General features: G+C 34.2%; 2 protein-coding genes across 4 annotated transcripts in view; both read right to left on the bottom strand.

Annotated features, from left to right (window-relative positions):
* Positions 1 to 2876, bottom strand: part of LOC106673851 (carboxyl-terminal PDZ ligand of neuronal nitric oxide synthase protein) — a 405816-nt gene extending 402940 nt beyond the window's left edge. For both annotated transcript variants that reach the window (XM_014406196.2, XM_014406194.2), the window contains exon 1: positions 2420 to 2876. In XM_014406196.2, coding sequence (XP_014261682.1) covers positions 2420 to 2527 — 108 coding nt within the window. In that variant the 5' untranslated portion in view covers positions 2528 to 2876. The remainder of the gene's footprint in view (positions 1 to 2419) is intronic.
* A 4846-nt stretch (positions 2877 to 7722) lies between these two features.
* Positions 7723 to 27023, bottom strand: part of LOC106673903 (xenotropic and polytropic retrovirus receptor 1) — a 39413-nt gene continuing 20112 nt past the window's right edge. Inside the window, exons 2-11 of one of the 2 annotated variants that reach the window (XM_014406287.2) lie at positions 15374 to 15527; positions 14672 to 14931; positions 14282 to 14543; positions 14041 to 14219; positions 13793 to 13984; positions 13371 to 13518; positions 10907 to 11104; positions 10670 to 10839; positions 8844 to 8977; positions 7723 to 8771 (exon numbers count right to left, since the gene is read on the bottom strand). In XM_014406287.2, coding sequence (XP_014261773.1) covers positions 8465 to 8771; positions 8844 to 8977; positions 10670 to 10839; positions 10907 to 11104; positions 13371 to 13518; positions 13793 to 13984; positions 14041 to 14219; positions 14282 to 14543; positions 14672 to 14931; positions 15374 to 15527 — 2004 coding nt within the window. In that variant the 3' untranslated portion in view covers positions 7723 to 8464. Of the gene's footprint in view, positions 8772 to 8843; positions 8978 to 10669; positions 10840 to 10906; positions 11105 to 13370; positions 13519 to 13792; positions 13985 to 14040; positions 14220 to 14281; positions 14544 to 14671; positions 14932 to 15092; positions 15240 to 15373; positions 15528 to 27023 lie in introns of those variants that run through there. The other variant, XM_024228924.1, reaches the window with a different exon arrangement.

The following is a 27023-nucleotide window of genomic DNA, read 5'->3' as shown; positions in this document are numbered from 1 at the left end:
GAAACTTGTTTCTTTTCTTATGAGTTCTCTACCTTGTCTTCACCCCACCTCTCCTGTGTAAGTAGTATACATGGTCCTGATGTTTTCATCTTCATTCAGAAACTGGCCAAGTGGAAACCAATAAAAATAAAAGAACTTTGTGGCTCATAAAAATAAGAGTGAAATGAGATTGGCCATTAATTTTTATATTTTCATTTGTTTAGTGAATATTTAAAAAACTTAACTTTTTTATATAGAAAAGCAAACCAAATAGTAGTTCAATTTATGTAAGGAATCCAAACACACAAATCCTCTAATTTTTTTCATATAGGGCACTTAATCAACTTATTCAAATTGGTAGAATCAATTCGTTTTTGTATTGTTTTTACCAAAAACCCTTAAATCGTTTAAAATTCACTTGTTGAACACGTAAATAGCTAGTATGATGCGAATTTGTTAATTTAAATGTATTCTATGTTACAAATGAGGACTTAAAAGCATAAATTCTGTAAAAGTATTGAATTTACTGGTTCCTGGCGCATGAGAAAACATCTACACTACATCTCATTTATCATTTTTAAAACAATTACTTCAATATTTAGAGTCATGCAAGAAACACGAAAATGTTTTATGTTTTATAGGATCCTTATCAGAATTCTTTTCTTTAGGAAAATTCAATCAAAAAGTCTTTTATACATATTACTTATGAACTTCTAATTCATGTACAATTTACATTTGCCTGCATGTTTTTTTTTTTGTTTTTTTTTTGTAACGTTAATGTCTACACTAATTTTCTAAACCAATTAGTGAATATTTAAGAAACTTAACTTTTTTCTGTATAGAAAACAAAACCCAATAGTAGTTCAATTTATGTAAGGAATTGTGTTGAAAGCATAAAAATCTTCTATTTTTCTCAGCTAGGGCACTTAATTAACTGATTTCAAATTGGTTAAAACCAAATGGTCTTTGTTTGTTTTTACCACAAAAAAAATCTACACTACACCTCGTTCATCATTTTTATTGTTCTATTATACTTAGGACTTACGAACTTCTCATTGAACATACTAAACAATGTGTGGTGATTAGTGACCGTTAAACGATATTTATTTAGAAATCGAGAGATGCGGTCTGGTGTGATGTAGGTTTCAGAAAAACATTTTCTTTATCGTGCCAACGTTTCGATCTTTATTGAGATCATCTTCAGGGCCTGGGATTTACAAACATTGTTTACAGATAACAATTACATTACAAAATGTAAGTGTTATATGTAAAAAATGTTTGTAAATCCCAGGCCCTGAAGATGATCTCAATAAAGATCGAAACGTTGGCACGATAAAGAAAATGTTTTTCTGAAACCTACATCACACCAGACCGCATCTCAAGATATCTGAATAAATACTAAACAATCATTATTTGTAGATAGTGAGTTGCGGACTCATAATCAAACGTATATTTTTTAAAAACTACAATAATTTTCTATTCCAATTAGCCAATATTAACAATTTTAAGTTTTTTATATAGAAAACCAAGACAAATAGCCCATAGCCAATTTATGTAAGGAATTGTGTTGAAAACATACAAAAATCCTATATTTTTCTCAGATAGGGCACTTAATTAACTATTTCAGATTGGTTAGAACCAATTCGTTTTTGTATTGTTTTTTACCAAAAACCCATAAATCCTTTAAAACTCACTTTTTGAACACATAAATTGCTAGTATGATTCGAATTTGCTGTTTCTAATGGAGACTTAAAAACCTAAATGCTTTAAATAAATAAAAATGGTTTAACCTTATTGTCCAGCCAAATATAAAAAATTTAGACAATCGGTTAAATAAAATATATTTTAAAAAATTTTAATATCTTTTGTAGAGCAAAAGATTCAGTTCGATTATGCCTAATTAGGTCTTAATATTAAATTCTTGGAAAATAAAAAAAAAGGAGACGATGACACGTTCTCTGGGCATTTCATTTTTTTTCTTCTTTTTTTTCAATAATAAAAGGTTCAAGGTCAGACATGTTTCTAGGGTAAAATTTTTTATATACATTTTTTTTTAAGGCTTAGGCTTTTTTCTTAAGATATTTGCCCTTGAACTAACTTTTCTTTTGTCTTGTTGAAACAAATCTTGTTAAAAATTCATTTCTTAAAAAGGAAGATTTAGTATAAACTGGCACTCTTATGTAAATATGTTTAAACTTTTATAAATATTTTAAATAAATATTATGTTCTAAACAATAAATGCAACATTTTGACTGAAATTTCGTAATTTTAAGTTAGATTTGGCGGGGAAAAATCGAATATGTCAAAATTGTTCTAGGAATAATAGTGTGTAAGTGTTAACTGCAATAAAAGAGAAATGTCATAAATGTAATTTTTACGGAGATGGGCATTCATGCAGGCTGCTCATGGAAAGAATGATCGTGTTGTAAACAGTTCTGACCTTAGCTTGGAATGTGATGCCGTGGTTGAAGGCCTCCTCAGAATGTAATGGTATCCTCGTGTCGTATTCGTCGTTCTGGACGAGATCGTACTGTTTCTTCGATGGCATCCTGTCTGCGCTCCCGTGGCTTCTTCCTGGCACAACACAAACCACTCGCCGAAGGGGAAAAAATTTTTAAAAAAACGCGTTTACGAGAGCACAAACACGCCGGGAAAGAACGGAGCGAAACGACGCGGACCAACTCCTCGTCCGGCGTTCGGGAGTCTACTGAAGTTGAAGAGTCAGGATGGCTTAGATGCAGTCGGCTTTTCCCACTCCCGGCCCTCGACCACCCCCACCACGGCGTATGTGCATAAAGTCTTCAGAGGGGGTGGGTTACTTGTCTCATTATCTTCAGCTCATCGCTTACACGGATAAGCATTTATGACTTAAGTCGGTCATCATGTATGAGATCACTTCCGGTAAGTAAAAACATCTTGTTCAATTCACAGTTGTACATATACTCTGAGAGGAAAAAAAATAGCCACACTTAATAATACACTGATAGGCCAAAAAAAAAAAAAAATGGCCACCCTTAATATTTTTAATTATCTCTAAAATAATCCTCCACTGATTATCTTATAGCAATATTTGGTCGGTTTAAAAGATTAGAGGTAAACAAAACACAGATAAAATCTCCCATTTATTTTTACAATTTGTAAATACATTTTTTAACAGTCAATCTCTTCTTTGTAGGTTATTCCGAAAAGCTTCTGTATAACAGTCCGGTGGTTTGATTTTTTAATTTGGGCAATTTTTAAGTTTCAAATTTGTTTGAAGTGATACAGATTCGGTTAGAATCATTTTTGTTTTTTATTTATTACATTAATTTCAAATTAGAGTGACAAGAGTAGGGTCACTTTAACTACAACCTGAAACTCCTTACGTACATTTACAGACCAGAAAATATAGGAATATCACAGCACTTAGTGGAGTATCGCAAATGCCGTAAAAATCACAGCGCAGTATCGAAGCAAAATGTTCTTTACATGCCGGTGCTTCTAGCGCTTATTAAGGCTCCTATTACTCTACGTAGGGCATTCCTGCCGGCAGCACATATGCTAAAGAAGCATTCTTGACTTCGCTCTAAGTCAATGGTCTTCATTTTGGTCATCTCTTGGCGGCGCTCAATTCTGGTCCAATTTGGGCAGGAGGTGACAAACCTCAAAAACTTATTTTGGATCACTTGTAAAAACATGTTAAGGTTTGTCTGGGAAGTGATGCTTCAAGCAGGGCACAATGCTGCTGTAGAGAAGCTTTGCATTAAAAGCGCACAATGGAGTCCCATGATAGTAGAGCAGCCTGATAGCAGTTTTTCCACAGTCCTGTGGATTCTATCTGCCACTTGCCTGGTGAGCGTCAGGCTGCTATCCATTATTAGATATTTTGCATGGCCTGACCGGTTAGAATTATAGCATTGTTGGAAGGTGAAAGAAGTTAAGTTTATGCTTCCGGAGTGCTTAACATTCCCAGAATGATTGTCCAACGTGTCTTCCATCGCTACAAGATACTTGAGGTTACTCAAGAAGCCAAGGATCAGGTCGACATCGTGTCACATCTTAGAGAGTCGATAGTTTTTTTGTTTCAAATGTACTCCCTAATTTGCATTCTTCCGTGTTGAGATAAATTTAATAAATGAAAAATATTTATGTCAGTTTACGCACATCTTTCAGAAGCTAGATTACATGCGAGAAGGTCTGCCAATGGTTGAGAACTTTTGACAAGGCAGAGAAGAGCTCGGTTAAGTTTCGCAAGAAAGCACATCAATTGGTCTGGGCAACATTGGACTAAAATCTTGTTTTTGGATGAGTCAAGGTTTTGTTTGAGGTTTTCTGTTGGCTGGGACAGGGTTTTGAGATCAGGAGAGCATATATCCCCGCAACATTTTCATTCCGGAAAGCTATGGACGTGGTGGTTTTATAGTTTGGACAGGTATAGAAAGTCACACAGACTTGATTTTCATCAAGGGTTCCTTGTCTTATCAAAAGAAATTGTTCCTTATATGCCACTAATTTGCGGTAATTTTATTGTTATGCATCACAATGTCCCCATGCAGCTAGGATCGTTGGTGACTACTTGGTACAGGCTTCAATTCATTGTTTGGACTGGCCCACCATGTAGTCCTGACTCCATATTGAACATTTGGGGCGAGTTGTCAAAGAGGGTAAAAAATCTAATGGCGCTGTTGGAGGGGTATGAAAATATTCCACTACACTACAATTTTAACATCATAAAATCGATGTCATGTCGAATGCAAGCAGGGACCAACTTTTTTTTCAATCTATACATGTTTAGCGGTCATAATTGGCCATATTAATAATTACCATTAATTTTTTTTTGTTTATTTAAGGGCTTGGTTGAGATAAAAATTTAGTGTCAAGAGCGGGATTCAAACGCATGACCTTTGGCTCAATTCGCTGTTGCTCTAACCAACTTCAGCTTCATGATAGCTCAAGTGATAAGAGTAGCAGCATATTCGATGGTCATGGGTTCGAATCCCGCTTATGACACTTTTTCAACACAACCAAGACCTAAGATAAGAAGAATAATTAATTAAAATTTTCTTCAGCTTCTATAGTAACTTTTTTGGTAAAATTGTTTTTCTCAGTTTAATTTTTTATTTATTATATTTTATTATTACTATATCTTATATTTTTCTTTAATATGTCCAGTAAACAGCAAACAATTAAAAATTATAATGGTTGCAAGTACTTATTTTTTTTAAATTAGGGTGACCACTTTTTTTGCCTCTCAGTATATAAAAACTTTTTTATGATTATTAATTCGCAGTACATTACAACTACCTTCAATTTGGTAACATGTAACAATGAGATAGGAAACACATATGCACAAAATTAAACACAGGAGTGAAGAAAATTCTCATTGGTTGTACTCAAATGATAAAACGTTGTCTGTTAATTAATGCTTGTGTCAATATCACTTCATAAGAGATCTTGCGGTCATCGTATTTTCAGGCAGCAAGAAAGTTTTCGAGGAATTCATTGGGATGTGAGTTTTTACAGTTTTTGGAAGTGCTGATTTACAGTGGGTGGGAGGGTATTGTAAAATTTTGCTATAGCGGGAGCGGATTTCAACTTGGATGAATGGATTATTTATGAATGTAATCAAATAGGCTTCTATTATTTTATCATCAATGATAACACATACTTTTGCAAAACCCTTTTGTCTATTAAAAGAAAATATTCTGAAACGCAAAAGGCAATTCGAGCTATAGGGTGATGTGTGACAATTGTGAAAACCATTCTACTTAAAAAAAACTCTTAAGAAATGCCACCACAGTACAAATTTAAAAAATTGTAGCATCAGCCTATCTCACCTCTTCCCACCACCTAGTAGAAACTGAGCCTTGGAAGAAAAACTATACTTTTGGGCCGTTTGTGTGACTCCCACCAGCAAGCACTGGTTCGTTTCAGGTCATAAATGCATAAATCTATAACATTTTAAAATATTTATGCTCTGAGGTTTTGGATTAGCGATTTGCACCTGCTGCCATGCCCCAAGGCTATAGGTCATTCGGGTTGTATTTCTTTCTTTTCAGACGTAATTCTTTGCATGGGCTCAACTGTGATAAGTTCTGGCACCTGTGAGGTTCACCCATTAGATGTCTGTGGGTGATCTTGGTATGATCTATGCTCAACCCAAAAGTAGGACTTTTTAAGTCTTAAGTTAAGTTATTCAGATATCGTGAGATGCAGTCGGGTCTTAAGTTAAGTCTTTTATGCATCTGAGAGTCAAAACTTGTGTGATTAGATAGACCTGAAAAATCTGATATGATCAAGCTGTCAATAAAAAAATAACATATACAAAAACATTAAATTAGACAAGTTGTCTATGTTGCCTGCGAGTTGTTGAACCTGAAATTTGGTCGTATGGATGTTTATTGAGAAAGAAATATACAAATTAACAAATCTATTCAAAAAATTGGGCACCAAGACCACTAATACAATCAGAAAACTACTTAGACCGAACTTTAACAAAACTAACCCACTTGAGAAAAATGGTGAGTGTGGAGACAAAGGATAAAACAAGGACAGGATAAAAATTAAAAGATGAATACAAAAAACATATAAGATCATTAAGGGATAAAGAAACACCTTATCCATCAAAGACAATATAATGCCAACATACGCACCCCTCATGACGTTATAAAAGAGGTTTACACTTCATTTAATCACACAGACACTATTTTTAAAATAATCAAAATTTTTGTTAAAATAGGTAGTGAAGAAAACCCAACCCTGACAGACTAAAAGTTTTTTCCTTTATCATGCACCAATCTAACAATAAGTCAAAATATTGAAATAATTCTAAGCTCTGTCAACAGCTAGGTCATTTCAGCAACCTACGCAAGCAGTTTCTAAATCCAAACCCATTCACACTCTCACTCATTCTTAAATACATTCTTTTCCTATTTACATAATTCTGTAGTGGTCGAGTACTTGCTTAGCATTCTACACATTCACACTAATAAATACATTTACTCTCAAAACATTCTAGGTACACAAACAAACTATCATCATTATATAAAATAAAACAATCCTGTTTCCACAAAGAACAGAATAGTGATCCTGATAATTGCTGTCACCCTCATATTGGCAGGCATTTCTACACGCTCTGTATGGAGCCAAAGAATTACACCCTTCAATTAGGTGGGACACATCCAGCAACCTTTCTCTGCATACAAGACACAAATGTGGGTTCCCATGTACTATTCTTAATCAGGTGGATGACCCTCTTCAAGTGGCTATATAAATTGGGTTTTATTACTTCCGAGTTGCCAATGGGCCATTTTCAAATTTAGCTCTTAGATTTGCCTTAGTTCCTCTTGTGGTCATTAGTGATATTTTATTTGTTATGATGTGCTGCAGGTGGTGGTTTTAAGTTAAATTCTTATCAAAGATCATCTCTCGGTGTTTAACCTCATTTTTTAACTGCAGCATTTCATTATAGAAGCTTGTATTTTTATGTTTATTTTCTTATTAAATGCAATTGGTGTAGTTTTTGAGAGGTTTGCTTTAAGTCCTCATGAGCACCATTGTTCTACCATGTTTGTGCTCTTTTGGTGAGCTGTTTAAATGACTAGTATTCTTCCCCAGACTAGTACGCCTATTCTCAACACAACTCAATTCTGAACTCAAGATAATGTTTAACATGAGCAAGATTTTAGGTTAAAAAAAACAATTATCCAAATAATCTTTTTTTTTTACTTTTTCCATTTTGCTGAAAAAATTTACCGAATTTTCAATGTACATATATTTAATTCTCATTAAAAAGTTCACTTCTTAGTAGTAAATTGACCAAACTTGTAAACAAACAAGAAACTTTATTGCTTTTTAACATCCGGTATCTTTAAGTACTTACATATTTATAAAAAAAATTAAATGTTAATAAAGACTGAAAACAAATTAAAAACACTATATACAAATAAAAAAGGAGAAAGCCATCACATTTCACTTGTTAAATAATACTTACATCGTATTTCTGTTTGATAGATAATATCAATGATGTATCACAATTATAAGTTGACAATGGAAAGTTAAATAAATTTCGTTTCTTGGTGTTTTTTGTTTAGTGCATCAAAATGAATATGATTTATGAAAATAGCAATATACAAAATTTGTAGAAATAAATAATTATATAATATAAAAATAGTCATTTACTTAAACTACTATCACTTCCTTGATCTAACGTTTATCACAAAATATCTTCATTAGGCCGATGGCAATTTTAAAAATAATTATTTTGAAATTTCAAGTAATTAAGTAACCTTTTTTTTAATGAACAAGTTAATTCTCTACTGGCAATATTTTTGTTTGGAACCTTTACAATGTTCATGGGAACTAATTTTTCAGTGATATTTTGACAATAAAATGTTTAGTTAGAAACTAACAATGAGAGACAATGATTGCAAATTGCAAAAAAGAAATTATATCCTTTCATGCATATATTGTTAGTTTCAATAAGGCAATCTTGTTTTTAACCTAGCTACCGATGATTCTTGGGCATAGAAAAAATTCGTCTCTCCAATCGTGGAGAAATATTTATGGATACAGAATCAGCCATTGAATTTTGTTTGGAAATAAGCGGCCGTTTATCTTCTTTAGGAGTCTTTTTACCAAGTTTCTTCTTAAGATTTCTATTTGAAACACCATCATCATCGTCCATCATCTTTAATATCTGCGTGTGATCAGAGGCGTCAAGAGGTGCAACTGATATATCTCGCACCGCTCTGAATTTACCACAGTTGTTAAGATGTTCATTCTCAAGACGGAAAAAATTCCATACAAATCTCCTGCAAAGAACAAATATAAAAATTAGTCGATGAAACAATTAATTTGTAATGTTGACAAATTTTATTAATCACCTAAACACTTCAAGTGGGGCAGTCACTGAAGTCATGAGTTCTCCGCCAATCCATCCATTTTCAGTTAGGATATAGGAAATAGCCCAACTGAATCGAAGTATGAGGTCTTCAATAATTGCAAAATAGTAAAAACTCTAAAAATGGTAGGAAAAAAATTTGTAAAATATGATTGTTTGGAGATTGTGAGGTGCGATGTGGTGTGTCATAGGTTTTAGAAAAACATTTTCTTTATCATGCCAATGTTTCAATTTTTATTGAGATCATCTTCAGGGCTCAAAGTGTTTGTTTTGTAGATGGGTCATTCTTGTGTGTCGTGTTGAGAGTGAGTAGTAAATATGCAGTACAAGCATCTCAAAAACAAAATTAATTAATCATTAATTCTATTTACACATTCTTATAACTTAGCTCAGGTCAATTTCTTTCTTAAGGTAATTTTTGAAAAATCTATGGTAAAAATAATAAAGGAATTTACATTTCTGGACATAAAAAGACAGAAACCTTTCGTCCTTAGATTTAAATTTGCCTTAGGTTGCAAAAATTAACTAACTTGATACAGCTTTTATGCCCCACACCAGCATTTTTTCTCCTCCTTTAATTCTGGTCTAGGAATGCCTAGCATCTCCAGCTCCTGGGAAAACCTAATCAAGTAACACTAAGATAGGAAAAGCAGGAGCAGACATCATTGGACTGGAACAGCAATTGGCACGCCTCAAAGCATGCTAAAAGCGGAACTGTACAAATAGATAGAGAAAGAAATGACTACACAATAGATGAATTCACCTGGAGTAAAACAATCAAAAAAGTTCATTAACATCTCAACAAGGAAAACAAAAAAACTACCTCTCTATCAGCGGGCAGGAACCAATTGTAAAAAAAATTATTCTGGCCACCACTTATTTACTTATCACCTTAAAAAAAATGGAAATATCTGAAACAGAAACCTGCCAACTCTTTCAAGAAGAAGTAGAGACATCAGAGCAAAGCTGTGGCCGGGAAACAATACAGCTTCTTTGAAAAGGCAAATGTGATGCCTGGAGGGTGAGGACCGAACTCAGTTCTCCCCCTCCAGACTGAACTACTGCAATCTGGCCAGGTGGCAATGCACATGCAGAAAAGAATGCTGTAAGAGTTTGCAACATCAGTGGTGATGGCCCTCTGACAATGAAATGAAAGAATCATGCTAACCCAATTGAGGATTGGCCATAACCATCTGACACAAGGATAATTTGGACAAAACCCACAGAGGTGTTCTATTTGTAGAGAATGATTGCTTAGTGTGTCACGTCTTATCGAAGAGTACCAAAGTGCCATGCCTTGGCCCCTTACAGGAAGCATGTAGGCTTGACCTCTAACATACAAATGGTACTCGGTAGGCAGGTCATTGCTAGATCCCCTATTCCATTCCTTAAGGAAAATGTAGGCGTTTAATCACATATAGAAATGTATATAATGTATGTATGTCTATCTGTCCTGACATAAAGTTTTGTTATGATATTTTTAAAATTTTGCCGTAATTAGCGTATTTCTTTCAAGAGTGATTAACCTCTTGGCAAATATTCAACTTGCAAACCATCCAGCTCAACTTAAACATTTGAAGATAGGCTGGATTATAGTAATGAGATTAATTCTTATGTTAAAATTTTAAGAATTCTCTCAGGATTTATATGTTTACCTTGAAACTGTTAAAATTTGTTGGATCGACTAAGAGTTGTTGAACATGTCCAAATTTTGATCGTCCCAGATCAACTTGGCCCATTTATTCTCAATGTAAGTTCACTTATTAACTCAATTAGTTTAAAAGTTACATCAGTGGTAATACAACTTACTTTGCTTGAATAAACAATTTCTTCTCTCAGAAATTTATTTTCACCAGCATTCGAATCCATTAAACCCCAATCCATTTTAATGTCCCAAGTGTATGCGTAAATCGTGCTGATTACATTTGCAGCCACCCAGAGGTACTCGTAAGGGTTGATATCATCAGGAAGATAGTCATCTGAGGGGAAAAACAAATACATTATTATATAACCCTAAAATAATAATAATAATAATAATAAGTATACCTTTATAAATAGACTTCAGTGTGTTGAAAATAACGACAAAAAATGTTGTCGAGTACTTTCCAGCATTTACAAGATGAGGAAATGCTTCCTTTGAGTCTCTATAACGTCTTAGACATTGAGCAAAACGCATCCAAGCTGGAATGCAGTTGACAAGGCCCTTTGTGATAATTGCGATCATCCCTGAACAACTATCTCCACCTAAAATATAAAATATATTCTTATTATTATAATATAAAATTATTCAATTAATAATCAGATAAAATTTCAATATTGAAACAAAAACTTATTTTAGAAAGTTGTCTTCAATACACTTTCCTTATATTTCATTTTTGGATTTGGATTTGAATTTATATAGTGACAAATCTGCACATATGAGCCTATTCGCTTCCTGCTTGGTCAGGGGGCACCATCAGTGATACCGTTCACTGCAATTAACAAAAGTGCAATGCTTATCACTGAACCCTGAGGGACTCCCTTCTCTTAAACAAAGGCCCTAGAGAGCACAGACCCCAATCTGACACGGAATCTTCAGTTCCTCAGGAAACCAGGGTAATTTTCTCTAAATCCAATATCCAAACATTTCCAAAGTATCGCCATGCTTTCTTGAGCATGCTCTATTCAGAAATGTATTCAGAATATCAATCTCAAGAAGGCAAGCACGATGGTCTGGGAATGATGTCTATGGAATCCCACCTGATATCGGCTGTAAAACCCTTTTGCCTCAAGACACCAGGTCAAACGACCGTTTATTATAGACTCCAAAAGTTTACTCAGGCCAGGTTGTCAGTGAGATCAGTAATACATGGCCAGATTCGGATCATTGCCCACCGGTCGGGATAGGAGCCCATATCCCATCATTTGTTGAAGAATTCCAGGCTATGCTTCACACCCTGGGGAAAGTTTTGCAGCATTTCATATGGGATACCATCGCACCTGGGACTTGAATTCCAGGCGTGCCCCAACACAGTATTTTTCTTTTAAAATTGTAAATAGATTATTAATGAAATCTATATAATTATCTACATAATCTACATTACTGACATATATATATTCTCTTTATTATTATTTCTTTATTAATTTTTCCCTCTTAACAACCACCTCCGGCACATGGGTTGTAATCCATGCTTGTACTATGCTTTGTAAATAATCGTACAGCTATTTTCATGAAAATAAAAATCATTTTAAAAAATTACAAAAATTATATTATTTTGAATAATAAATTAAAATTTAAAATTTATTAATAATTAATTATAAAAATCCTTAGTAATTATGTTTTAATTAATAATTATAAAATTATAATGCTAATTAAATTAAATGCAAAGCTTAATCAAATCGTTACAAGAGCACTGTCGATAGGTGGCCCTCAGAGATTCTTGTAGAAGAGGGGTCATCCACCAAATTAAGAATAGGACATGGGAGCCCACATTTGTGTCTTGTATGCACCGATAGGTTACTTGATGTGCCCCACCTAATTGAAGGGTGTAATTTCTTGGCTCCTTATAAAAAGCGTGTAGGAATGCCACCCAATATGACAATTGTGCTTGAGGGCAACGAGTATTTGGGTTCCCTGTTCTGATTTTTATAAGAAAAATGGCTGTTTTATTTTATAGATATCTTATCTTGTGTTTATAAGGGACCACAATGGCCAAGTGGGCATTAGACTTGTATTTGCCATGCTAGTGATCCTGGCTACAAATCTCAGCACAACCCATGAATTTTTAATTGAGAATAGTATGAAAGAAGTATTTTAGTGGGTTGACCCCTCATTCATCATCCCATGAGATATGTAATTGTAATGATTAGTAGGATTACTTTAGCACTTAACCTTTCAACTATTGTGCCAAACAGGCAATTGGTCGTTAAATATTGAGAACCCCATCAACCCTCAATTAAATTAATTCTTTATTAGTGTAGAGGGTTTTAAAGAAAAGCAAGTACTCTATCACCAAAACTGAATGAATGGCATGTAAATAGGAAAGAATGTTTTGAAGAGTGCGGTTTTAGATCTAGAAATGGTTCGGTGAACAATTGAAACAAACTAGCTGTAGATAGCCCTGGAGCCCAACTTCGGTGGTGATAAGACCGAAGTCTGGCCCCCAACTGCCAACACTCAGGGTGGGTCATTGTTCAATTAGGTGGGTGATTTTGAATCATTGGATAATCTAATAAGGTAACCTTCTTCCATCTTAGCCATGCAACCTGTTGGGAAATGCAAGATGGTCATATCTTTTAAAATACAATATGGATATTTATAAATTTAATACAATAATAAGATACTGATGATAGGTGTAAATTCCCAAAACATCCAAATAAATGTAAATAAGTAATTTAAAAAACCAAATGGAAATGTTTTCTAACATAAACCAACAAAACTAAAAAAAATTAATTTACTAAAAATTTTTATTTACTTTTATTCTATGAAATTTTAACCAATTTTAAAGTTAAATAATCTATTACAAATTACCTTTTGGCCCTAGAATATCGCCACTAGTGAAATAAAAGCAAAATGTAAAGTGGATGTCTAAGAAAACCGTAACCAAACTGTTAAACTGATCAGCAAGCCAAAAGTCTGCGAACCCTACATGATAAAACGGGGCAGCGATGCATCTCCACTAAAACAAAAAGCACCATATTAATAAATTTATATATGGCTTAGAAGAATAAAATAATAAAAGATTCAAACATTTCTTTTTATAATGGTTGGGCCATTTAAATGAAATATCTAGTTTTTTCTGTATATATCTGGTGTATCAAACTTATCTATTGAAAGATTAAGATTGTATATATCTACTACATTTTATAAGTACAATAGTATAAATAAGTTTATTACTTATTTTCAAACTAAGATTTATGTTATTTCAAATATTATCAAGATTTGATACTCACAGTAACTCTTAGAGCCCAAAATCTTGCTTCGTGCCGGAACATTTTAAGCGGATTCATCAAGAACAGTGCCATGATAATAACGAGTGCCAGAGGATTAAAGTACGGTGGTATGCTAAGAGAAGGACTGTACAAAAACGTCAGTAAATTTAATGTCCAAATCACACCCATGATTGCAGCCACTTCCATTAAATCCTGATGAAAGAAAACAAATTTTAAAAAATATTATAAAAAGCTAGTAAGAAAAATACCTGTTCAGAAAGGTGATTTCTAGGGTCTAGTTCAAAAATAAGTACATGGTTGACCCCTGAGGACCGCCAACCATAAACATTAACTCCAATTAGAAACAAAAATTCAATTATCAACAGCGGTCCCCGATAAAGCTTAAATGCAGTTTTTAAGTCTTCGCTCTCAACTGAATGAAATGTTGCTGTAATGGAAAACAAAATCGTATTACAACTATAGGAATAATGGTACAAATTACTTTATTACCTGATAAAACAACTCCACAGAATAGAACAATAAAAGACCCAGAGAATAGGCCTACTTTGAAAGTGGTCCAAGGAGTCTGTTTCTCCCCTAGGGGCGGAACTCTGAGCCTCTTCATCGCTCTTTGCCTATCACCATCCTCGAGTTCGTTTGTCACAGTCGTTTCAACTTCATTTATTAACCCCACAATGTCAGTATTTGTAAAAAAATGAGAAGCTTCAACATGCTCCTCTCGAAACTTGGCACCAACAGACACATTTAAAAGCTAAAAACAATTGCATAATTTGGCTTATTCCACACTGACTTGGTTAACAATTTTATAACGATTAGTAAATATTTTTAAACTAGGCCAGGGATTAATTTTAACAAACAAAATAACAATTACAAACTTACTTTGTCATGTTTCTTCAAAATTTTTCTAAACCCGGTGAAATTCAGGTTTTGATAATTTTGGAGTAGGATAAGGCTGAGATAAAATTCACTGAAAGCCAGTTTGAGCTCTTGCAGCTTCCGAGCTGGCAAGTTCTTCGTCCCCTGTTTCATCATGTCCATTATTTTTTCGCTACCCTTCAGCTTTCCATTGTGGTGGTGACGTGAATTTGATAGCTCGCTTCTGAGTGTGGCAAACTTCCTCTGCGCCTCCGCCAACTTTTCTGCAAGTAGAAAACTGCTTGAAAAAACCGAATGCTTGATTTTTTCATTGATCTATTTCTGTAGAAATTTGTTTTTTCAATGTTGTATATTTTTAATTTTATAATAACTTAATTTTTTTAAATAAAGACATATTCTTTGATTTTCTCTTGAAAATATTTACCAAATCTTCTTGAAACATTAAGAAATCTACTTTTTCTGTATTAAATGCTGGTCACATCTCAGATATTTAATTTTCATCTAAAGTTCCATTCTTTATTTGGATGTAAATGACTTACATCTTTTTTAAAAATTTCTTTAATTGTTAACTTACTACCTGTTAGTAAAAAATCTATTAAAAAACAAAAAGTTTTTAAAAACAATTTATCATTATGCATATTTCATATGTACAATCGTTTCTGTGTGTACAGTTTGTCATGAAAACAACAAAAAATGTAACATTACCAGAGTAGAATGTATTAATTTTTTTTAACTCTTTATCACAGTAGTGGATAAAGACTTCATCGAAATTCTTGAAATGCCTTGTGATTTCATTTGGATCTGCTGATTCTGCTGAAGGCGCCTCTTCCACCGCGATGTACAACATCGCCTTCATTTCCTGAAAATGTCAAAACAAGGTTATAATAATGCATACACAATCACTCTATTTAGTAGTTGATAAATAAATTAAAATTTTATTACACCTTTCTTCCAAAAAAAATACACAAAAATGATAAGTTGGCTTTATAAGTCCACACGTAGCTAATGCCCAAAAACATGAAGCATCACTTGAGTAGTCAGAGGGTCTTTATGGTACATTTTTCATATTACACATTCTCCAAAATTCCATGAGATACACCAGTGAGTCCGTTTTTGAGAAACAGTAGGAAAAAAGTGCTTTTCTTAATAGAAATTGAATCAAATTTTGATAATATTGGAAAAAAGCATTAGTTACTTTCAAAATTTTCTCAGTGCACTCAATAATGCTTTTTGTCCTAGGTGTGTCGAATCTGACAAAATTTTATTATAAGGCAAGTTTTTGTTTGTAAGGCAAGTACAGGTGAGTCAAATTTGAATGCAAATAATGCTTTTTCACTAAGGGGCATTGAAATTGACCCAGCCTGCATATCGTGCATGGCCTTCTTGTCCTTGTTCTTTACAAAATGTGAATTGAGCAAGTATTGTATCATTTGTCTGGCTTTTCAACTGCACCTGCTCGTTTTACATTTCAAATTTTAATTTTGTTCTGTACCCCCCAGAGTTCAACAAATTCTTAGGTGCATCTTGCATATTTCGTGTCTTACCTTCTTTTTAAAAAAATGGTTATGAAATGATCAATTGATTAAAATAACAATAGAAAACAATTTTTTAGAGAGACCACCGGCTTATTTTACAATGCAGAAAACTAGAAGCCATATACAGTATGTGTACATGGATACCCATACCATGGGTATGGTATGGTATGGTGAAAAAGGATATTAGGAAGAAGGGTTGCACTCCTCAGGTACTGCAGCCTTCTGGCTTATTGTACCTTCCTAGTTCCCTAGTTCAGTGCAATAGGCTCAATCCTTCTCCTTAGAAGTATCAGGTCATTGACTGTCGCTGCTGCAATTTGATTCCCTAAGTTTTTTCCGTTCGTTAGGTTAAATCTCCATTGAGCTGTTGCTTCGCATTCAAAGATGAGTGATACGAGTGGCTGTTTCTTCCTCCTCATTGCATAATCTGCAAATGGGATCATCGTTGTGTATGCCCATGTTGTGTAGATGTTTTCTCAGATGCCAGTGACCGGTTAGTAGTCCTACCACTCCTCTGAGTTTGGCCCTCTCCAATTGCAGCAATAATTAGTGAGTGTTGATTCATCATAAGTTTGCTATGTCTAGCACCACTGGAGTTTATCCACTTGTTTTGTTTGGATCCATTCTGCGATGGAGGATTCTATATTTGTTTTGTTATCCCAAGAATAGGTTCGGGGCCTATGCATGGTCTTGCAGATCCTCCTCTGGCCACTGCTTTCTCGTTACCAACAATTCCCTTGTGCCCTGGCACCCAAGACATCATCAGGTTGTTGTGTTTCCTCAGGTTTTGGAGATTTTGGATGCATTCACTGACTAATTTTGATGTGATCTTTTTCATGCTAATGCTTTAATGGCTACTTGGTTATCTGATCTTATGAGGATTTTTTGTCAGTGTAACCTCTTTTAAGATTTTCCAGGGCACAAGCATTGATGGCATGTATTTCTGCGTGAAAGACCGAAGTGTACTTCCCTAATGAGTTTGATTGCTCATGTTTTGGGCTTGTACAGAAAACGCCTGATCCGGTTCCTTCGTTTGTTTTGGAGCCATCTGTGTACGATATCATTGTATCTGATGCTCTCCTGTGTTCTTCCTCTCCTTTATAGTCCGTTGAGACTTTATAGGAAGTTGTGAAGATTGTTTCCAGGATCATATAATCAGTCCCCATTTCTAATAATGATATCTGATATGTTATGTGTTGGTGTGAAGTAATTTATTAGCCAAACAACGGTTTAAACCCACTCTGAGGAATATCGACTACTCTGGAGGAGTGAATGTAATGAGAGCCTAGTTATGAGAGCCACGGCATGTTTTTTAGTGGCATTATCTGCCGGCTCTTCACCAGGCCATTGCAGGGAGATTCTCTACACTCTCTGAGTGTTTCAACTGGTGTTTCAACTAACTGAAAAATCAACAAATTGCAGACGCTCCAAGCAAAATGGTAACTAACAATGATCATACATTTTGTACATTATAAGCCGGAATTAGTACTGTACCGCTATATCCCTCATTCATGACAATGAAAGCTTGAACGAGATACAAAGATTTCATTATTTGAATGCTGTCCTAAAAGGTTCTGCAACCAAACAATTGCTGTCATAAAACTATCTGCCCAGGGATATGTACAAGGCTGGTAAGCCGTGAAAATGTATGACAGCAAAAGAGTACAGGCGACCTTCCACCTCATGAATAATTTTTAGGGTTCATATTATCCACTTTTGCCTTAAGACTCTTGGACGCCAGAACTCTGGAACGTTTTGAACCTGAGTTTGGATCCATCTCTCATCACCCAACATAAAGTGGTCCCCCGGGCTATATCCTCTTCCAGTTTCAAGAAAAATTGAATTTGGAAGTCTGTGTGGATAATAATAATAGATACTGGATAGATAAGGGGGCTTTGACAATGGTTCAAATGATATGGAATGGAGTAACTGGATTCTTTGCAGGTTGGAACACACTGGTTAGTTGAACCCCACAAATCTGTTGTCAAGTACTCGTTTCGGTAGTTCATATTGTTTAAGTTTTTTCTTTTGGTCTAGTGTGGTTCCAAGTAAGTCTTTTGTCATAAAATAAGAGATCTGATTTTTTGGTCTTTTCTTGTTGAAAAAGCTTTAATTTTCAGAAACTGTATAAATTGTTTTTGCAACCATCATATTTTATATGAAATTATGAGAACAATTAAGTCATTAATTTAAAACAAGCCATGTAAAATTGCCCAGTTTCAGTTTGAAATCGTAAAAGGACACAATGGAATTTTTTATAAACTATTTAAATGTTTAAATTTCCTCCCAAAAACCAATATGGGAGAGAGAACGCGCGAGAAAGATAAAATATCAACAATGGCAATAAAACATAAAATTTACGACTCCCCTCCTGTGTCTTTTCACCCGGCGAAAAATATATTTTTAGCTTAAATAAAAAAGAAATAAGGTAGAACGATTTTATAACCAAAACGACCGACGTTTTACAATTTTTTTAAGCATATCAATAATTCCAAAGTAATATGGCTTAACATGGCAACGATAGTTTCGTCCATCCTTTATATCCACAAGGCAAATACATACTTTTTGATAAGATACTTTCGATAAGATTACAACATTTGCTGAAAAAATATGGAAACTTTTCACTAGGGAAGAATAGACGGAGTAACACGCAAAAGGAATTGCGTGCGATTTATTTCAAAACTATTTATTGTGCAAAGGTTTTTCTCTATGAATACAGTTTTAAATTTCTCGTTTGTCTATACAATTAATATATAACACTAAATTTTTTTTTATCAATTGTATATGCCATCTGTCATTTTATTAACTGTAATAGACAAGAATGTCCCGGCCTTCTTAGATGTTTGCAAAAAATAAGTACATAAATGCTGGGAGAAGGCCAATATAAGAACTTCATTCAAAAGATAAATGGTGTCCTAATACCTTGGAATGTTTGTAGTATCTATACGGACGTTTTCATTGATGTAAATTCTTAACAATTATTCAAGAATTAATCTTACTCCTTGTTTTGCAAAACACAAAAATACAACGAGAAAACATTTATTCCTTTCTTTCCCATGCAACCTTGGCTATAGCGACGTGACATTTGTCGACAACTGTAAGTCAACTGTTTTAATTCGAAGGGTCTCTTATCTCGGGGACTTTCTAAGTAAAAAATAACAATGCCAAATTTGTTCTTTTTCGCTTAAATGCTCAAAAATACTATAAATCTCATAACCTATGAAAAGAAATGGAAGTAATCCAGATGAGATCATTTCCTTCTTTTCTTTCATCCTAAATGTGGATTCATCTTCCTTCCACATTTACTCATAAAATACACTGATAGGCAAAAAATTCCACCCACTTGCAATATGACTTGATTTGTATATATTTTTATATTATAATCAAAATTTCACGTTTTTTAACGTTTAATAATAGAATTTTTGTCTAAAAAGTTTAAAAAACGTAAATTGCTAAAGGGAAAAAGACGGACAGATAAAATTTGTTTAAATTTTGTTTTAGATTTTTAATTAACATTTCAATATCGCGTATTTCCTCCTCTTGCCTTAATTACATCTCGAAGACGCCACGGCATACTTTCTACCAGTCTGGAAATGTCTCTTTGCTGGAGATTAGCTCATTCTTCACGAGTCCTTTCAAGATCGTGGAGTGTATCAGGAAGTGATGGACGTGCTCTTATTCGTTTGAGGTTATCCCATAAATGTTCGATGAGGTTCAAGTATGGAGAACGGGCTGGCCAGGAAACCTTGATGTTATGCTGTTGAATGTACGTTTGTACTATGCGAGCGAAATGTGGACGGACTTTATCGTGCATTAGAATAAGATTGTCGCTGATTTCATCAAGGATAGGCAAAGCATGATGCTCGAAAATTTCATCCACATAGCGAGTGGCAGTCAAAGCCTCTCCACGTACAACAACCAACTCTGAGCGACTCTCCATTGAAATTTCACACACCATCGCTGAGCTACGTTGAAAAAGTTGGCTCTGGAAAAATTACAGGCTTCGTACCTTTCATTTTGCCTTCTCCACACTCTTTCACGCCCATTTGGAGATCGTACAGCAAATCTTTACTCATCTGTAAAAAGTACAACAGACCAATCGTCCAAAGACCAATGACTATGTTCTAGAGCAAATGCGTGCCGTGCGATTCTGAGTCTGGTCAATTCTGCTCCTCTTACGGGGCGAAAAGCCACCAGTCCATACTGACGTAATCTCCTTCGAGCAGTATGTTCAGAAATTTGGACACCTCGAACTTCCTGGAGCTGATGAATCGCCTGAAAAACAGTAAGTTGCCGGTTTCGCGAAATTCTCAAAGTCAAAAACGCTCATCCTGTGGTTCTGTTACCCTAGGGCGTCCAGAACTGGGCCTTCTATGGTAGGATCCAGTTTCTCGAAGGCGTCTAACGGCGTCTCGCAGAGTTTTGCAGGGAAGTCCGATAGCAATAGTCGCATATCTGAAGGAACTTCCATCATCAATAAGTCCCAGACCACGCGCAACATCTTCAGCACTAAATGGCATTTTTAAGTTTAAAAATTGAAATTAAGAAAAAAATATAAAAACTAAACCGTTTATTGGTTCAGAAATCAAATGAAACTGAATAAACATTGTAAATTCCTTAAAAAGTAAACATTGAAAAATCCTTTATTCTTTGTTTTGGATTAATGATTAAGTGTGTTTACCTCTAATTGATATTCCCAATTTAAAACATAGCATAAACAAATATTTACTGATAAAAACAATGAGACAAATTAAGGGCAGAATTTACGTTTATACAAAGAAAAAAACCAATTGGATGGAATTTTTTCCAATTGCCTCCCACCTGTGAGAAACATCAGTCGGCAAAACGTATAAAAAGGATTAATCATTATTAAAAGTATGTTGGTCTAATAGATATTTGTGCCCGAATAAATTCGTTGCTTTTTGATTGAACTTTAATTCCTTAATTTTTTCTCGGGAGGAAAGACAAAAGTAATGTTATACCAAGGCGCGTTCTCGGATCAATATTGGCACATTGTAATGCGATCGAAAATCGAAAGGAGATTAATGTATCCTTCGCAGGGTAATGAATAATGACCCAATTAACGTTTATAATTAGCTGTCCGCCATAAATATAATTGTTGGCGATGAAATCCCACACCTTTAGATTAAACCGATTATAATAATGATCAAAAAATTGTTTACTCTGAACAACCTTAGAAAATAAAGATTCGAATTTAGTAGAATAGAATTTCAATATGAAACTTTATTCTCTAAATTGTTTTGGAGATGACAAAATTCATCAAAGTTCATAATGAATTAACAATATGTTTATTATAAAACAAAATCGAGCTTTTTTAAGAAAGCTGCCCAAAGGCCAAAATTGGATCTTTCACCAAATATAAGCAATACATATGAAAAAAGTCTTGATTTTCCAAGGATTTCTATTCGGTTCGGTACTCTAAATAAGTTCACATGTGATCATGTGGCGTGATAAAAATCGCGTTAAGAGGTCAAAAATGTCATGTTTGTCATGTTCCTCTTTACTATTACAGACAACAATGATTAACGTGTCACATCATTTTATCAATTGGGACAAAAGGATGGACCAGATTGTTATTATTACATTTGCCCCTGATTATGACTTTTATCTATTTTATGAGATGGAATAAAACGAACAAAAAAAATGGGAACAAGATCTGGTAATTAATTAAATACAGACCTTTTTAATTCTAGTCCTTACTTGATTCAATCTATTGATAAACTTTTAAATATTTTACTGTTTCGTGGTGGTGTTCTTGCTTATTTAATATTTTTAAAAACTCTTATTTACTCTTTGGTTGTAGTGTATTAAGTGTGTGGCGTAATTTGATTTTCCGTCATTGTCTCTGAAGGATCTAAGATGTTCTTTGAATCGATCTTTTAGTATCCTTCCAGTCTGTCCGATGTAAGTGACCTACAAACTAACAAATCTGTTCAACAAACTCGGACTGAAAGCCGGTCTCTCAACGCGCTCCCTACATAGAGACGACAACTCTATCTCTCAGTGTTGGGGCTCCGCCAGCGTCGAAACTTACGGATCCGCTTAAAATGGAATTTTTAACCACCCCCGTAAAGGGACCTTGGGGCACCACCGAACAACAGGCTCTTCTCGAAGTACTCGCCAGGAGTTCACCTCTAATTCACTTCGAGTCCATTCCCATGGAGCTGGCCTTGGACTTGGAACAATTTTTCGCTGCCCCTTAGTTCAGTTGGTTATGCACCCTATCTATGCAGATAGGATTTGGTACCCTAACCTCTGCGTGTTGATGCAGCATCTGCCGTCCGCGGCCAGCTCGCAAGCCAACAACTCCCTTAACGCATTTCGAGGGACTGGGAAGGCGTATTTTTGCATCCCCGCACGCTAAACGCTCCTTCGTCCTATCTTCCAAATGCACGCGGAGGGTGCTTAAGAAGATCATACGCGCCAGAAAACACGAATTCAGCTCGTGCTTTAGAGACTGCGTCAAGTTCTCAAGGCTACAACATTATTTTGTGCCTGGAATTATATTAAATTATATAATTATTACTATTCATTATTTTGCCCCTTACAACCAAGGATTGAGAAGGGTTTGTTGGAGTCTGTAGCACGCACTGCACATCTCCGGGGATTGACTGGATATGCCGAAGCCCAAGCTCACCTTTGCGGTATACCCAAGCCTCTAACACGATCTCATTGTTAACGTGGTTCCTAATAGGATAGCACTTAGGTACACTGAGGAAGTTCTTTTGGAAGCTGTGGTACCATTCGCTCCATTCATTGGAGTCAATTTCGAGTTAACGCAAGCTAATCTTCGACGGCATATTGCCCGAGTTCTCTTCTTGGAAGATGAAGGGATTACCACAATTGGCCAGCACGTTCTCTTGAACATATGTCATAGAAAACTTGTGGAACATGAAAAAGATTTGGGTTAGATATCGTCCGCTGTCTCCAAGCGTTGGGTAGCTTCAAACCACTATGATTGAAGAATGGAATTATGTTTCACAAGACGAAATCGGATCGCTGATTCATTCGATGCCTAGGAAACATAAGCAGGAGGGAGGTCATACGCGTTATTAAGAGTAAAACTAGGTAATACTTTTTTAGTTAAATTTTAATCTACGACAAATGATTTTGGTCTTTGAAACCATCACAACTAATTTTTTTTTAAATCAAAACTTTTATTTGGTTTACATTAAAATAAGTAAAATCGTAGTTAGTATAACCATGAAAATACTATATTTTGAAATAAACGTCATAATACTGTTGTCCGGTTTTTGTATTTGAGAATGATCGAGTATTTGAGAACTTATGAACGAGATGAGCAATTATGTATACATTAAATATACATTAAACGGATTTATTAATAATCAGCAATGGTCGTAATTTTGTGCCAGGCCAACAATTTTGAATTAATCAGGCAAAAGAATTCTTGGAATTTATTAGAAATTATTATTGTTTTCTTTACTGTGTTTTTAATTTATATTAACAAACATTAATACATTAACATTACAATTTTATATTTATCCATTTATTTTAAATTGTCGGGAACAGTTCGACACAGTTCAATAAAACATATTTTAACAAAAACCGAGACTAAATAAAAAAATTACGCTTTTTATTCAGTGGCTTATCAGCATGATGCAGTGACTCATAGACAATCCGATAATTAAACAAAGAATTGCCAGAATCTATTTTGCATTTTTCTAAAGCAATAAAGAGTAAAGAGTGAGATTAGATCAATTGATTCAGGAAAAAAAATAAAGATAATAATCCCCCAAATATTGGTCCTTTTTTTCACTTTTTGTTAAGCTACATACTAGCGTCGCGATTTCTACCCAATATTGTTATATCAGACAAGCATAAAACTAATACGCGATGTACAGGACGAAAATTGATCATACTTGAAAACTAGGAAATAAAACATATAAGCATACAAATTAACAACGGTTCGCATACACCGTTTACACAATTTAAAACACTACAAATTATGGAGAAACGGACGACGATCACAAAGCACGACCGAACGACTGCCCCTCAAGCCCCCTTGACATCATAGAAATCGCGCAGACACAACGGCGAATTGCCGAAACACAGTCAGACCAACCTAAAAGAATATCATCGATAACATTCAAGTGATAGATTCATCACTACGCAGACCAAAATATCACACAAAAAGTGAAATGAAGAATTTTTTTAAAATACACATTTCATTATAAAAATGCCGAACAATTTTTATGTTATCTTATCTTTTAAATATATATTTTTGGTCATGCCTGATAAGGTTTTTGAACAGATGAAATCAAATCGCAACTGTTTTTGCATAAATGCTTTTTTTTTCTTCAAAATACTTTTATTCAAACACACAACATCGGTTTATCAATGTCCTCAGGGGTATACAACATTGTGTATTTTAATCCATTCGTGTTTAGTAGTCTAATTGACCATTGTGTATATTGATTTGCATATCAATTCTTATAAATCATTTCTTAAGTAAAAAATCTCAATATTGGAAAATTATCTTGGGTAATTTTTTAAAAAAGTGGCCAGTCGTTAGGAAAAACGATCGATGTCTAATTTTAGCAATTGAAATCAAAAGGAAACGAGAAAAGTTTAAAAAGCTTGAACATTTCGCTAAAAGAATAAGGTTTTTTTTCCCGTAAAAACAGTTTAAGATGAAACAAAACATTGATAAAAGTGATTATGATAAACCGTTAAATGGTAATTGGAAGCATCTTTAATTTATATTTTATAATTGTTTATGTAATTTTCGATCGCGTGTAAGTTTTGTTCTCTCTATAACGCTAATGTAAATTTTTCATTAAGTTCAGTGTTTTTGAACGTGATTTATTCCAATCGACCAGAAAACATTAAGGAAAATTTCTGCGAGACGAGAAAAATAACGAATGGCCTAAGTGTGATGTAACAGTTCTGCATATTTGTGACTAAATTTGCTGATAGTGTTTTTCTTTTTTCACACCCAGAAATTAATTCGTGTTGTTAGCAGTTTGAAGAATAGGTAGATTACTCTTCATTTTTACAATAAATCAAACAAAAATAGTTTTAAAAAACTCAACACAAAGCCGAAGCGGCTTTTTATCTAAGTGTTGAATTCGAATGATGAATTGGGTGTGGAAAGGAAAATAAAATCGTATTCTCGTATCTCGATCAATCAAAAGATATATTCAACCGAATTAAATGATTTATGAACTTAAAGCAATGAGTCCAATTATTTTAAAAAACCATAAAATATAATCCAATTATAACTGTTAGTTAACAACTAAATTGAACTTATTACGAAATATTTTACAAGCCGATATACTAAAAATGGAAAATCAAGCTGTCTAGACTTTTGGGTGGAAAACAAAAGTCAAATGTCTTATCGCAGGCATACACCTGGGTGTGGAGGACAGTGATAAAACTTCCGTGTTAGAAAAGTTTCTTCCATCTTGAGATATGACTGATATTTACATATACTGCTCATTATTTAAAAAACTGAAACTGTTAACAGTGTAACTTTTGTCTTAAAAGCACAACAAGAAATAAAATAGGTCTTTCTATGTGAATTTAGATAGATGATTTCGATTTTTTTTTCAACCATTTTCTATTATATACCTCCTATAATTCTAATAGTTTTAATGAAAAAACAACATTTAATGATGTTTACAAAACTCACTATTAAGCATGATGATGTTTAAAATATAAACAAAATCTTGACAAACTAGATTTATGCTTTAATTGAACCTCAAAAAGACTAAAAATAAATTTATCTTATAATCTACTAGAACTGGACAAATAGTTATAAAATGAAACGGATATTTTCATTTTTTGATACTTAAACAATGAGCTATTAATTTTTTACGTTTTATATGATAATTGTATTACAGTAATTGTAAAATCCACCAATCTTTTTTTATTTTCAATTTAAAGGTATAGGTCAGATTTTAGAATTTTTTTTAGATATTTTTATAATTCGGAACCAGCATTGGGTCATTTATAGGGTCCGTCTTCACTCGCGGGTTTGTTGAATTACTCAGACGCGTTTCGGAATTGACTGTCAGTTTGTCTGACAATGAGGAAGGTTTATTGTTGGGTTGACGGTTGTCGTCTCTCGTCTACCGCAAACACCCCTGACGACATATAAGCCCTACTCGGACAGTCATAGTCAATTCCTTACTGAAGATGGTGCAATGCCGAAACGTTATTTGATTAATTCAACAAACCATCCAGTAAAGACTGACTCAATAAGTGGCGATACAACATGAGTTCACCAATACCCAGCATAAACTTTATACCTAAATTTGTCAACAAAAAATTCAAATTAGTGTCTTTAAAAGCACTAAGCGTAAAATATTTGCCCGTGATGAGTGGTGCACAATTACACAATTTGATTAAGTTAAATCAGAACAATTTTTTTACCCAGATTTTTTAGTACAAAGTTTGAAAGTAATTTATAATGCCTTTCTGCGGAATATTGAGCCATTTATATTACACATTTATAAAGCAGTTTCAAAGTAAACATCAAGTAATTTTTTTTGTCCGGTTGATTCATGGCGAATAACATAAATTTTACAGCCTCCCTTCATAGTTTTGCTTGCAGTAACAACAATGATAATAATGTGGGAAGTTTAATGGCCGACAAACAACTGAGGTCATTGCTGGCCCTCTGCCTGTTTTTACTTCCTTTACGGGTCTTTTAACCATAATTTTCTACCTGCAGCCATTTGATCGTCTCAGTCTGTTACTGACCCTCTACATTTATACGAAAACTAAGTCAATTTTCCAAAATGGTAGCTTCTCGTTTGTACTTCAGTTCGTCAACC

This window comes from Cimex lectularius, unplaced genomic scaffold, assembly GCF_000648675.2.
Source record: "Cimex lectularius strain Harlan isolate CLEC.00 unplaced genomic scaffold, Clec_2.1 scaffold12, whole genome shotgun sequence".
NCBI lineage: Eukaryota > Metazoa > Arthropoda > Insecta > Hemiptera > Cimicidae > Cimex > Cimex lectularius.
Note: the sequence above shows the minus strand (reverse complement) of the source record. Positions and strands in the feature narration are given on the sequence as shown.